The sequence below is a fragment of the Tachysurus vachellii genome, chromosome 8 (genome assembly GCF_030014155.1).
Source record: "Tachysurus vachellii isolate PV-2020 chromosome 8, HZAU_Pvac_v1, whole genome shotgun sequence".
In the NCBI taxonomy this organism is placed as follows: Eukaryota; Metazoa; Chordata; class Actinopteri; order Siluriformes; family Bagridae; genus Tachysurus; species Tachysurus vachellii.
The window spans coordinates 27,155,120-27,168,134 of record NC_083467.1 but is presented as its reverse complement, the minus strand read 5'-3'; the positions used below and the strand labels follow the sequence as shown (position 1 = coordinate 27,168,134).

At 42.0% G+C, this 13,015-nt stretch overlaps 1 protein-coding gene across 2 annotated transcripts in view; it reads right to left on the bottom strand.

Moving 5' to 3' along the window:
• The window catches only part of abca12 (ATP-binding cassette, sub-family A (ABC1), member 12), an 85,061-nt gene that overhangs the window by 37,072 nt on the left and 34,974 nt on the right, over positions 1 to 13,015 (bottom strand). For both annotated transcript variants that reach the window (XM_060877108.1, XM_060877109.1), the window contains exons 26-37: positions 9,419 to 11,776; positions 8,946 to 9,049; positions 7,463 to 7,569; positions 4,726 to 4,934; positions 4,549 to 4,625; positions 3,401 to 3,531; positions 3,069 to 3,239; positions 2,800 to 2,964; positions 1,658 to 1,853; positions 1,435 to 1,574; positions 449 to 568; positions 261 to 351 (exon numbers count right to left, since the gene is read on the bottom strand). In XM_060877108.1, coding sequence (XP_060733091.1) covers positions 261 to 351; positions 449 to 568; positions 1,435 to 1,574; positions 1,658 to 1,853; positions 2,800 to 2,964; positions 3,069 to 3,239; positions 3,401 to 3,531; positions 4,549 to 4,625; positions 4,726 to 4,934; positions 7,463 to 7,569; positions 8,946 to 9,049; positions 9,419 to 11,776 — 3,869 coding nt within the window. The remainder of the gene's footprint in view (positions 1 to 260; positions 352 to 448; positions 569 to 1,434; positions 1,575 to 1,657; positions 1,854 to 2,799; positions 2,965 to 3,068; positions 3,240 to 3,400; positions 3,532 to 4,548; positions 4,626 to 4,725; positions 4,935 to 7,462; positions 7,570 to 8,945; positions 9,050 to 9,418; positions 11,777 to 13,015) is intronic.

Here is a 13,015-nt window from a genome sequence, read left to right as displayed (position 1 = left end):
TTAGGGCATTATAATGCATTATAAAATACACTTAGAGTAATTTTCCAGATTAAAAAGAATTAGAACACTTTTATGAAAATAAATGTAATATATAAAAACTGCTTAGCACAGCGTAATGCACTATGAATGTGCTCGTAGGTGATTATAAACGTCACCTTCATAAAAAAGAGAAGCAGAAAATGAAAATCAAGGTGAAATCAGTGATGAGAAGAACTTTAACAGAACGCTAACAGAACGTTAACAGAACGCTTGAGACTCACAGAAGTTGTTAAGGGTTTCCTGCATCTGTACGATGTCGATATCAGTCTGCTTCTTGATGAAGTTTTGGATGAAGGGATTGCTGAGGGAATTCTGCAGAGGACGAGAAGAGGAAAACCTCGGCCTGTAGGTTATCTCGTCTTTGTTATTGTGTTAAATGTTGTGGTTGTGTTTAGCTTTTTTCTGATACCTTCAGCATGGGCAGAGTTTTATTCAGGAGCTGCGTCGACTGCATGAGGTATGATGACGTGCGCAGCCACTCGTCAGCGTAGACGCGCAGGTCACCGAACTGCTGCAGCGTGAAGTTCGACTGCGAGAAGGAAACAGCAGAAACGAGAAGAAAGACAAAAGAAAACAAAAAAAGATGTCTATTTTATTTCTATTAAAATGATTACATCTTTATACACATGATAGAGATGTAGATTAGATTAGAAATGAAAAAAGAAAAAAGTTCAATAATAAATCATAAGTTTATTTTTTATTTTATTTATTTTTTTTTATTATTATTATTTTAATATGAATATAACCATTATATTAATATATTATATCATTATATAATTATATTGATTATTTATAATATTCTAAAACGTTAATGCGGATTATTCTTTAGATTACATTTATTTACATTTCAGGTTAAATTTAAATTAAGGAAATTAAAAAAAAATGAATATTAGTTAGTTAACTCCAACATTAGAGAAATATGGCTCAAAAACAAAAAAATGTGTGTGTGTGTGTGTGTGTGTAAGTGTGCATGTGTGTATGTGCATGTGTGTGTGTGTGTGTACAGTATGTATGTGTGTATGAGTATGTGTGTGTATGTGAGTGGGTATGTGTGTATGTATGTGTGTGTGTGTGTGTGTGTGTGTGTGTGTATGTGTGTTTGTGTATGTGTGTGTATGTGAGTGTGTATGTTTGTGTATGTGAATGTGTATGTTTGTCTGTGTGTGAGTGTGTATGTGTGTATGTGCATGTGTGTGTGTACAGTATGTATGTGTGTATGAGTATGTGTGTATGTGAGTGGGTATGTGTGTATGTGTGTGTATGTGAGTGTGTATGTTTGTCTGTGTGTGAGTGTGCATGTGTGTATGTGCGTGTGTACAGTATGTATGTGTGTATGAGTATGTGTGTGTATGTGAGTGGGTATGTGTGTATGTGTGTGTGTGTGTGTGTGTTTACACTAGTGATGATGCCTTGGGTGAGCGGTGTGTCAGGGTAATACAGCACTTGTCCCAGGAGCATGGGCTTGAGGAAGGCCCAGGCTACAGCACCTCCTGTGGTGCTCACCATGTCCAGGTAGAAGTTTCTACAGAACGGAGCTAGACACACACACACACACATTACTCTTTATAGACACACACACAGACCTGTGAACCTCATGCACAATAAATGAGCTTCATACTGGAATCTTTTGGGATTTTGAACTTGGTCATGAGATCCTCCACTTTCTGCTGGTCCTGGACAGACAGATTACTCTCACTCATGCTGGGAAGCTGCGAGATTCCGAACAGTGACAACATGCCGCTTTTACACAGAGCTCGTGAGATGGTGACGAACGTGGCCCTGCTGGACATCGTGGAGCGTTTCCCTCTCACCAACTGCAACAAAACAAACAAACAATTAACAAACAACATGAAAAGAAATAAACGCTCTAAACTATTACTATCATTTATTTAAAGTCAGTTAATTACTTCTGTGTTTATTATGTAACGGTTTGGTGATTTATGACTCATTTCAGAACACGGTTTGTTTTTATTCTGTAAAATAACTGTTCACAAAATTTCAGCCTTACACTGAAAATATTAGTATATATAGTAAATGTATATTAGATGGAAGATTAGTAGAGACAGATGTATAAATAAAGAATGATTCTGAGAGAGAGAGAGAGAGAGAGAGAGAGAGAGAGAGAGAGAGAGAGAGAGAGAGAGAGAGAGAGAGAGAGAGAGAGAGAGAGAGAGAGCAAAAGAGAGAGAGAGAGAGAGAGAGAGAGAGAGAGAGAGAGAGAGAGAGAGAGAGAGAGAGAGCAAGAGAGAGAGAGAGAGAGAGAGTGAGAGAGAGAGCGAGAGAGAGAGCAAAAGAGAGAGAGAGAGAGAGAGAGAGAGAGCGAGAGAGAGAGAGTGTGAGAGAGAGAGAGAGAGAGAGAAAGCGAGAGAGAGAGAGAGAGAGAGAGAGAGAGAGTGAGAGAGAGAGAGAGAGAGAGAGAGAGAGAGAGAGAGAGAGAGAGAGAGAGAGAGAGAGAGAGCGAGAGAGAGAGAGAGAGAGAGAGAGAGAGAGAGAGTGTGTGAGAGAGAGAGAGAGAAAGTGAGAGAGAGAGAGCGAGAGAGAGAGAGAAAGCGAGAGAGAGAGAGAGAGAGAGAGAGAGAGAGAGCGAGAGAGAGAGAGAGAGAGAGAGAGTGTGTGAGAGAGAGAGAGAGAAAGCGAGAGAGAGAGAGAGAGAGAGAGAGAGAGAGAGAGAGAGAGAGAGAAAGCGAGATAGAGAGAGAGAAAGCGATAGAGAGAGAGACTCATCTTCATCCTCTATAACTCTAGTGTTAGGAGACTCACGCTTCTGAACTCAGAGTTAGACATCAGCTTCATGTCTCCGAATGAGGTGAAATATTCCTGCAGCCTGTTTAGAGCAGGAGTCAGTTTACTCATCAAGTCCATAAAGAACTTCACCATCCTCAAGACGACGTCAGTGAGACTCTGGATTTCGCTGTTCAGCAACAGCTGCCATCAGAACGACACACGGTGAGCAGAGAAAGATCCAGAAGAATAAAAAACAACACAAAGTCATCTATTCGGTTTTACAAGTCCAATCTCGTGACGTTTACCTTGTACATGACGTCCTCCATGCTGATGTGCTGAGCTGTCAGAACCGCCAGTCTGTACCAATCCTGACCTGCCAGAGAGCACAAAGAGCTGAAGATCTTCGTCTCCACCGGGTCGAGCTGCAGGGACGTGAGATCTGTGCACTGCTGCAGCTTCACCAACTCAGACAAGACCTAGAGCAGCGAGAGACAAAATTCCAGAGAATTTCCTTCTAATAAAATGACGCACGAATCTCAAGTCCCTCACGCCTTCTCTCAACTCGCCGCTGAAACACGCTTTGTGTATGTGTGTGTGTGTGTGTGTGTGTGTGTGTGTGTGAGATAAGGTAAGGCACCTGCAGGTTGCTCTTGGGCAGGGGCAAGTCCAGCAGAGTGTTTAGGACATTAGGAGGAATGCTGGTGTACCGCATGACATCAGATACAAACAGGTCCACGTTCTTCAAAATGGCAGATACCTTCACTTCACCTGACACACACACACACACACACACACATAAATACACCATTAGCACATAAATATACTGAAAACATAAATAAACACACACACACAAATACACCATTAACACATAAATATACTGAAAACATAAATAAACACACACACACACACATAAATACACCATTAACACATAAATATACTGTAAACATAAATAAACACACACATACAAACATAGAAACAAACACACACAAACACACACATGCAGTGTGTAGACTTTTTGTGTTTGAGTGTTTGAAACATTTTGAGGAAATCCTGATGCAGAGTGTTGTGAGTGAAGTTAAAATTTTAGACGTTTAATAAACCAGTTGTTAGTTACAGACCGACTGAGATCCAGTGTGTATGTTAACATCAGAAAACAGAACATATCCACTGATGGACTCCAATCGTGTAAACTCATGTTTCAGGGCTCGGTGCTTTAGGGGCTTTTTACACCTGGTCACTTCCGAAACGTTTTGGAGACGGATATAAATCCGATGGTACAAACCCCTTCAGGAGGTGGTCTGGGACGCATTTCAGATGAAACTGGACAGGTGTAAATGAATGTGGTTGTTCAAGCCACATACGTCAGCGCTATACTCCTCCCAAACGGAAGAACGTCACTCGCAGGTGACTCACAAGTCGTGCATCGTGCCAGAAACAAATATGTTTTCCCACCAGCGCTGCTCTGATCTTTCACCCAGGCGTCTCGTTGGGTCTTAAAATGCGCTGCTGCCACCAGCGAAAATGCAGCAAACAGTAAATGCTGTTTTTTGTAGCAACCACATACACCAAAGCGTGTTCCATTTCAATTACCCCGGAAATGAGGTAAAATATATTAGCATTTTGGGCGGGATTAGAAAGATCGGATTGATATCCGATTCGCCGAGACGCATTTATGTGGTCTAATGTAAATGGAACAGTTTTAACAAATCAGACAGCTATTGGATCAGAGACAACACACGAAGTGACCAGGTGTAAAAAGGCCCTTAGTGATGGTGGAACTCTTACTTGCGGTGGTCTGGTTGGGGTTGGAGTTCATTAAAGTGCCTAAGTCCACGCCAAGCAGGTTGGAGAGGGCGGAGGTCCTAGAAGAAACAACACCAGAAGTGAAATAAAAAGATACAATAAATATAGAACTTCTGCTACAGTCATGATCTGGAGGAAAACGTTCTTCTGTGTTGATACCAGTTCACTTTGAGGTCGTAAGAGCTGGGGTCTCCCACTAAGTTCTGGTAGAGCAGGTCATATATGTCAGTGGTCTGGTTCACCAGGCTGGAGGAGAGAACGTGAAGAGCGTTGATGCTGGGCAGAACCGTGTTACAGAGGAAACCCGGGCCGAGAGGCAGAGCCTTAGTGAGCAGCTGAACAGACTCCATCTTCTCCAGTCTGCACACCTACAAGACCAACAACATCATCATCGTCATCATCAACATCATCATCGTTATCAACGTAATCACGATCGTCAACATCATCCTAACCATCAACCATCATCATCACCACCATCAACATCGTCATCATCATCACCATCAACATCGTCATCATCATCACCATCAACATCGTCATCACCATCATCATTATTACATCAACCATCATCGCCACTGTCATCATCACAATCGTCATCATCATCATCACCACCATCACCACTGTCATCATCACAATCGTCCTCATCATCATCACCACCATCAACATCGTCGTCATCATCACCATCAAAATCATCATCACCATTATCATCATTATTACATCAACCATCATCGCCACTGTCATCATCACAATCATCATCATCATCATCATCATCACCATCATCACCATCATCACCACCATCATCACAATCGTCATCATCATCACCACCATCATCATCACTATCAACATTGTCATCACCGTCATCATCATTATTACATCAACCATCATTGTCATCATCAACAATCATCGCCACTGTCATCATCACCATCATCATCACCATCATCATCACCACCATCATCATCAAGCCAGATATTTCACCCCAGCAGTAAATAGACGAGTCTCCAAAGATATAAAAAGTGAATATTTAGGGTATTTGTGAAAATGCCCCAGAGGCAGTACATTTGTTTTCAGATTGTTTTTCTATTGCCATTATGTTTATTTTCACACGATTCTTCCTTATTTGTACATCCCTCAGGAGTTACATCACACAGCCTTATCATAAAAATTCCTAAAAGTCCTGAAGAAAAGTAGAGGGAATCGTTTAACTGTAAATAAATAATTAAACAGGCGAAGCCGAACTCCATCACTAACAAGCTCTAAAAAGGCTGCTCTGAATCCCTGCTGCTTTAATTCTGCGCTCACGGTGTGGGTCCACAGGGACTCGCTGCGCCACACAGTGTGAAGTTTTCCCTCCGGGTTTACACACCTGCTTCAGCACGGATAATTACATAGTGAATTTAATCAGATGCGTCAGAACAGGGAAAGAGTTCAAGCTTTCACCTCAGTGGCATCGAGAACTGCCGAGGTGAAACTGTGACACGCAAAAAACAAAATGAATCATAGCAACAAACTAAACGCAATCCCCAGAAGTCAACAATAACAACACAAAACCACAAGCAAGAAAACACAGTATACACAAGCATCATTAGGACTTGTTTGTCTTTATAACAGCTCTATGATTTTTAATATCCGAGTGACTTCATAAATAAGTGCTGCTTTGTATTCATTTTTTTAATAATGCAAAAGAACATTTGGCAGACGCCCTTTAACAGAGTGGCTTACATTTTTATCTCATTTCATATAACTGAGCAGTTGAGTGTTAAGAGCCTTGACCAGGGGTCCAATAGTGATAGCTTTCTCGTCCAACACCTTATCCACTAAGCTTCCATGTGTCGGTATGTGTTGTTTCTATGGTAACAATTTCTTCGTGTGTATAGTAACCACACCTCCTAACCTAACATCATACAATTATACAATTTTTAGACTATAGATTAGGAAAACGCAAGGATAAGAGATATAGCTATTTAATGGTGTAAGGAGTCTCCAGTGTGAGTGCTTTGTAAATATCAGTTTTCCAACATTTTCAGGAGTTTACGCTTTTTTAATAGTTTTTCAATAACATAAGAGAAATAAAAAACTTTCCTGTTGAGTGAGAACTTGCTTTATTGCACAACATTTACTGTAACTATAAAAGGGGAAAATGTGTGACGTTCATTAATAAACAAAATTTGTTTACACACTTTATCGGTTCAGCAATCATTCCCACACCATTCATTCATTCATTTTCTACCGCTTATCCGAATACATCGGATAAGCGGTATCTCAGGCATCATCGGGCATCAAGGCAGGATACACCCTGGACGGAGTGCCAACCCATCGCAGGGCACACACACACACACTCTCATTCACTCACGCACTCACACACTACGGACAATTTTCCAGAGATGCCAATCAACCTACCATGCATGTCTTTGGACCGGGGGAGGAAACCGGAGTACCCTGAGGAAACCCCCGAGGCACGGGGAGAACATGCAAACTCCACACACACAAGGTGGAGGCGGGAATCGAACCCCCAACCCTGAAGGTGTGAGGCGGACGTGCTAACCACTAAGCCCCCCTGTTCCCTCACCAGCTTCTCTTTATTCTCTCTCACTCGTAAATAAACAGTTACTGAGAAACCACAAAGAAGCGTAAACACCCGTGTTAAAGTCTTATGTTTTAACATGCCAACACTGGAGACTCTATCCGTAATTGGCATAAAAAAGTCTCGTTATAGAAAACTTTACTGTATCATCATGTGAATGAGTTGTTACTCTGTAAAGGATAAGGAATTAAAACATTAACATAAACCGTTTAACTCCTCGGTTACAGAGAATGAATCGACTCAATCAGAATTCACCAATGAAACAAATGCTAGATAATGACAGACAACTCTAGCACATAGACCTTATGACAGTCTGACCTGCGTCTGCATTTGATTCAGTAGATCTCTGAAGCTTTCGTTCATCCAGTTGGTTGAGAAAAGTTGAGAAACTGTGCTGACTGTCTGAAGCAGAATATTCAGATTTTCTGTGGAGAGAAAGAAGAAAGAAGATATATTCAGTGCCCCAACAAGTCCCAACAGGAATCATTACTAGCATTCATCTCAACTTTCAGGAAACAAGGCACTCACAGTACCTCCAGCAGCAAGTAGTAGAAGGACACGACTAATCCCTAGCATCACATTGTTGCTAATATGACTAACGTACGCAAGTCGGCAAGAAATCGTAGAGCAAACTGTGTAATAACCTGTTGATCAAAGTAAGTGATAAAATAAAGGTGAAATCATTCACATCATCCATCCATCCATTTTCTGTAGCACTTGGAGTCTATCCCCTGGGACTCTGCAACCCATCTCAGGGAGCAATCTCACACAACCCTGAGGAAACCTCCACAAAACATATAGACTGGAGGCAGAAACTGAGCCCCCATCACCGGAGGTTCGAGGCAAACGTGCCAACCGTGACCCCAATTACAACCACTCTCACTCACTCACTCACTCATTTTCTACCGCTTATCCGAACTACCTCGGGTCACGGGGAGCCTGTGCCTATCTCAGGCGTCATCGGGCATCAAGGCAGGATACACCCTGGACGGAGTGCCAACCCATCGCAGGGCAAACACACACACTCTCATTCACTCACGCAATCACACACTACGGACAATTTTCCAGAGATGCCAATCAACCTACCATGCATGTCTTTGGACCGGGGGAGGAAACCGGGGTACCCGGAGGAAACCCCCGAGGCACGGGGAGAACATGCAAACTCCACACACACAAGGTGGAGGCGGGAATCGAACCCCCAACCCTGAAGGTGTGAGGCGAACGTGTTAACCACTAAGCCACAGTTATAGCAGCTAGAAATACTCATTCCCTCACTTTTTTTTCCTCTTTCTTGATTTATAAGAAATAAATATCATAAAAATAAAACAAACTACTTTATCATTAAAACAGAACTAAATGAAAGCCTACAGCCTACAGATTTATGAATATAATAAAATTTAACAAGGACGTTAGGGATTTATTTTCTTCTGGCCTCCTGGTTTATTACGCTGTATTTTGCGATGCTGGCATTAAGATTATTAATCTAAAATCATACACACGCTGTTTGAGATAGATGACGATTAGGCAAAAGTGTGAAAGTAAATTTAGTCCATGGAGAAATCAGCGAGTCAGTCACCCAGTGCCCCCGTACTGATTGTGTTTTATGAGCTAAGCAAATTAGAATTATGCAGAAAAACGGTGTAGAGAAACTGAACGAAATGTAAATGAGAAAATTTGTCCTGGACCATTAAAGCGTAATAAAAATCTGATAAATAAGCCTGTGGGTGAGTTCCAGCTTGTTTAATATGTTCCCAAAACACAAAAAGAGGTTTTAAGGTAAGAAAAGAAGCTAAATTTATACCCCTGGGTTCATTGGCCAAACTTTCGAAGATGGTTCTGTTGAATGGGCCGAACTGAAGGTCAGCTGGAAGGGTGTTGGAGATGGATAACAGCACCATTTGCAATCTGAAAGAATGAAACGTGTTAGTAATCCACCAATGCTGCTTTCTTTCTTTCTTTCTTTCTTTCTTTCTTTCTTTTTTATCCAGCCATTTCACTGTAAACCCAATTATAGTATTGCTCTTTGTGCTTGCTTTAAAATTGTGTCAAGCCAAGATTGATTATGCCGATTTAGCTTATATGAACCTGAATGAGTTCTCATTTCAGTCGTGGATTTATGTAGCTTTTGAAGACCTAAGCAGTTATTCAGAGTAAATGCTAGCCAGGCAGAAAATATGAGAGGAAATTAATAGACCTGAAATATTCTCCCATGTTTCACTGTAGCTTCCTAACCAGTGCCAATAGCTTCAAATGATGAAATGGAAAGAAACTCACTTCTGAGACCAGTTACTGTCGTTTGTCGACAGCAGAGACCCGGCGTTCATCTTGAAGGCCCCCATGATCACTGTAGCTAGATCTATCTCAGAGCTGCTGTTAGCTACGGTGAGCAAATTCTGAATGGTGGACAGCAACTCACTGGTCACATTAGCACTCTGAGTTAGAGGGTCCTGACCTGATGAGAGAACCATGAGCAGCACCTTGACTGTATTTTCCAGGTTAGTCATAATGCCACTTGACTTATCTGTGCTGCTGTTTGGCATTATTGCCATCAGGAGTCTTTGGACAGAGTTGGAAAGCATATTCGTTCCACCTGCTGCATCCCCTGTGGTAATGGTGTGGTTCAAAGTCAAGGCCAATGTCTCCATGAAGTTGTAAACGGCATCCGGGTATTTCCGGTCCTTCAAAGATATTAAAGATGTGACTGCGTGTAGAGAGTTGAGCACATTCGGGAGCTGGTCGATGGAAGATGTTCCCGTTAAGGCCTCACAGAGACTAGAAGATACCTGGCTTGAAACAGTAGAGAGGACAGAGTATATTTCCATGGACATGGGATCTCCTGTTAGATTGAGGTGTTCCACAAGATACATGGTCACATTCTGTGAGGTTTGGAAGAAAACAGGTCTGATTTTGGCTGTGTCTGAGAAATTCGAAAGAGCTAAAAGGAGAGCAGACGTGACAGGATAGATGTCAGGTTGCAGTTCCTCTGGGAGCTTTGACATCATCTGGGTCAAGATCATGTTTCGGTCCAAATCACTACTAAAGGTGTAGTTAGAAGCAGAGAGATTGAAAAGGATTTGAGTTGCCAAGGCACTGTTTAGGATGAAGGAGTATAAAATGGTGTTGATGGGTTGACCGTTTGGAAGAGTTGTCATGTTAGAAAGGGCAAAGCTGAGATTTAATGAATCAGCCATCTCGTGACTTGACATCATCACTTTCTCCAGATCTGTTGGATATGACATGAGCAAAACAAAAGCTTCCATCATCCTTGCTGACATGTTGAAATACACCATTTCCTCAGGAGGTACAAGGTAGGCAAGGGCGTCAGAAGTTTGGTTCATCGCCATCATGTAGGATTCAAAGTCAAACTGTGATTTAGATAATAATGAGCCGATTATGTTTTGAAGGATGTTTTGGTCCTCGAGGCTGGTGTTCTGCAACTGCTGCAGATTTTGTGACAGGATATTGTTGAAAGCTGTGAGGATTTCACTACGATTACCTTGGTGTGTCATGGTGTATGTCGCTGCAGAAGTGAGCTGATTAGCTATCTGTTCAATCTTCTGAGCTATACTCAAAGATGGCTGCTGGGACAGCATCCTTATCATTCCGACAACTCCGCCCAAGCTTTCTACCATCTGCATATCATTCAGGCCCCAGGTCTGACTGGTGGTCTGCGTGATCATCTCTAGAAAGGTTTCTCCATTGCTCGGAAGTGTCAAGTAGGCTAGTGTACCAAGGATAGTGTCGATGGTTTCATCTTCGACCAAGCTTCCTGTCATGCTTCTGGTTACACCTTTGAGGAAGACCCCCAGGTCTGGGTTTGCAAATAATACATGCATGGTCTCCAACATTTCTTCAGAACTCAGTGGGATGGAAAGAATCTCAGATAAGTTTTGGTAGTTGACGTCCAGGAGGTCAAGAAAGTCATCCACTGGTTCTCTGGTCAGATTGTGCATTGCTCTTCTGCCACTTTGGGTTTCTGACACAAGGTTCCATAGATTTTCTCCCTGAGCAAGTTGTATTTGGATTGGTTTGAGGTAGGAATTAATGGGGGTGAACAGGTTGGCAGTGCCAGTAATGTGTTCCAGTGCATATAAAGCATTGCCGGTAAGTTCGATAAAGAGTTCAGAGGAGCATGGGAGAGGGCTTGAATTTGGCACAAATGGTGTGAGCATCTCATATAACTTGATGAGCATCTTTATGCCAAAATACACTCCAGTGTCTTCAGTAGTGTTGTACCAGCTGACCAGTTCATGCACCCTGCTCAAGATGTTGCTTGTGTTCTCTACATGCTGCAGTTGCTCCATTATATCGTACATTATGGACCAGTTTCCAAACAGTCTCATATCTGTGATTTGACCCATCACCTCCTTTATTGTGTGCTGTTCAACGGGCAAGTTGTATTGCATGGTGAATACGTCACTACTCAGGAAACTGTCGATTTGCTCTCTACTGAAGTTCATCGCGGTGAGCACTACGTCCAGAGCATGTACGACCGTCTCAGGGCTCGCTGTTACATTCTGATTCCCCAGCATGTATTCGATGCCTTTCTGAACTGCCAGGACATACGGATTCCCTCCTGAATTATTCAGCTGAAGCATGGCACTCTCCAAGGCCATTTGTGAAAAGGGTAGACTGGTCAAAGAAAAGAGAGAAAAAAAAGGTTCAGTGAATGCTTTACAGCAATTGATAGCATGAGTCTATGTGCTTCCTACAGTACCCTAAACATATAGTGAAGAGACATTGGCTACATTAATATGCAAATACCAACATTTTCATATCAATTTAGTTTGCATAAAGAAGAGATTTCCATGTATATCATTCATTCATTCATTTTCCGAACTTATCCGAACTACCTCGGGTCACGGGGAGCCTGTGCCTATCTCAGGCGTCATCGGGCATCAAGGCAGGATACACCCTGGACGGAGTGCCAACCCATCACAGGGCACACACACACACACTCTCATTCACTCACGCACTACGGACAATTTTCCAGAGATGCCAATCAACCTACCATGCATGTCTTTGAACCGGGGGAGGAAACCGGGGTACCCGGAGGAAACCCCCGAGGCCCGGGGAGAACATGCAAACTCCACACACACAAGGTGGAGGCGGGAATCGAACCCCCAACCCTGGAGGTGTGAGGCGAACGTGCTAACCACTAAGCCACTGTGCCCCTCCACGTATATCATTTGGGGGAAAAAACCTCAAAGACTTTTTGGTTACTTCCAAAAATTCAGCTGAAATGATTTAAGGAACAAATCACATTTAAGCACCAATATGTACATGACTATGTAATTATGTATATTTTTAAATTATCTAACGATCTACTTATGTAGCTTTGGAGAGTACATGAAGGTTACACTACACTAAGGATGTACATTTGAGAGACATTTTGAGGTACATTTTCCCGGTGATATGCATTAGTACAGTTTAGTAGCAGCTCTACTATTATTGACGCAGAGAATTTCTCTTGTGGTCAGTGATCTATATTTATCGCATAACGTTTCTGCAGTCTGACTCGATCAATTTGCCGAACCGCCCGTAATGCGATTGTTATCGCTGCTAAGTTTATTACTGGAATGCGTACAGAAAGAAAAATCAATAGGCACAGTGAAACACAGATAACTAAAAATAAATAAACAAACAAACAAACAAACAAACAAAAATGACTTTATCTGTTCAGGTCAGTTTGGAGGTGAGGAAAAAAATAATAACGCAATGCGAAACGTAATTATTCCCCGCTGTCATGCGTTTTATGAAGCCGGTTGTTTATTAGCTTTAAAATCTAGGGCTGATAACTCTATATTTCTCTGCAAATTCGAATAAATATCACCATTATCTCTTTTTGCTGGTTTAATCAGCATGTCCTCT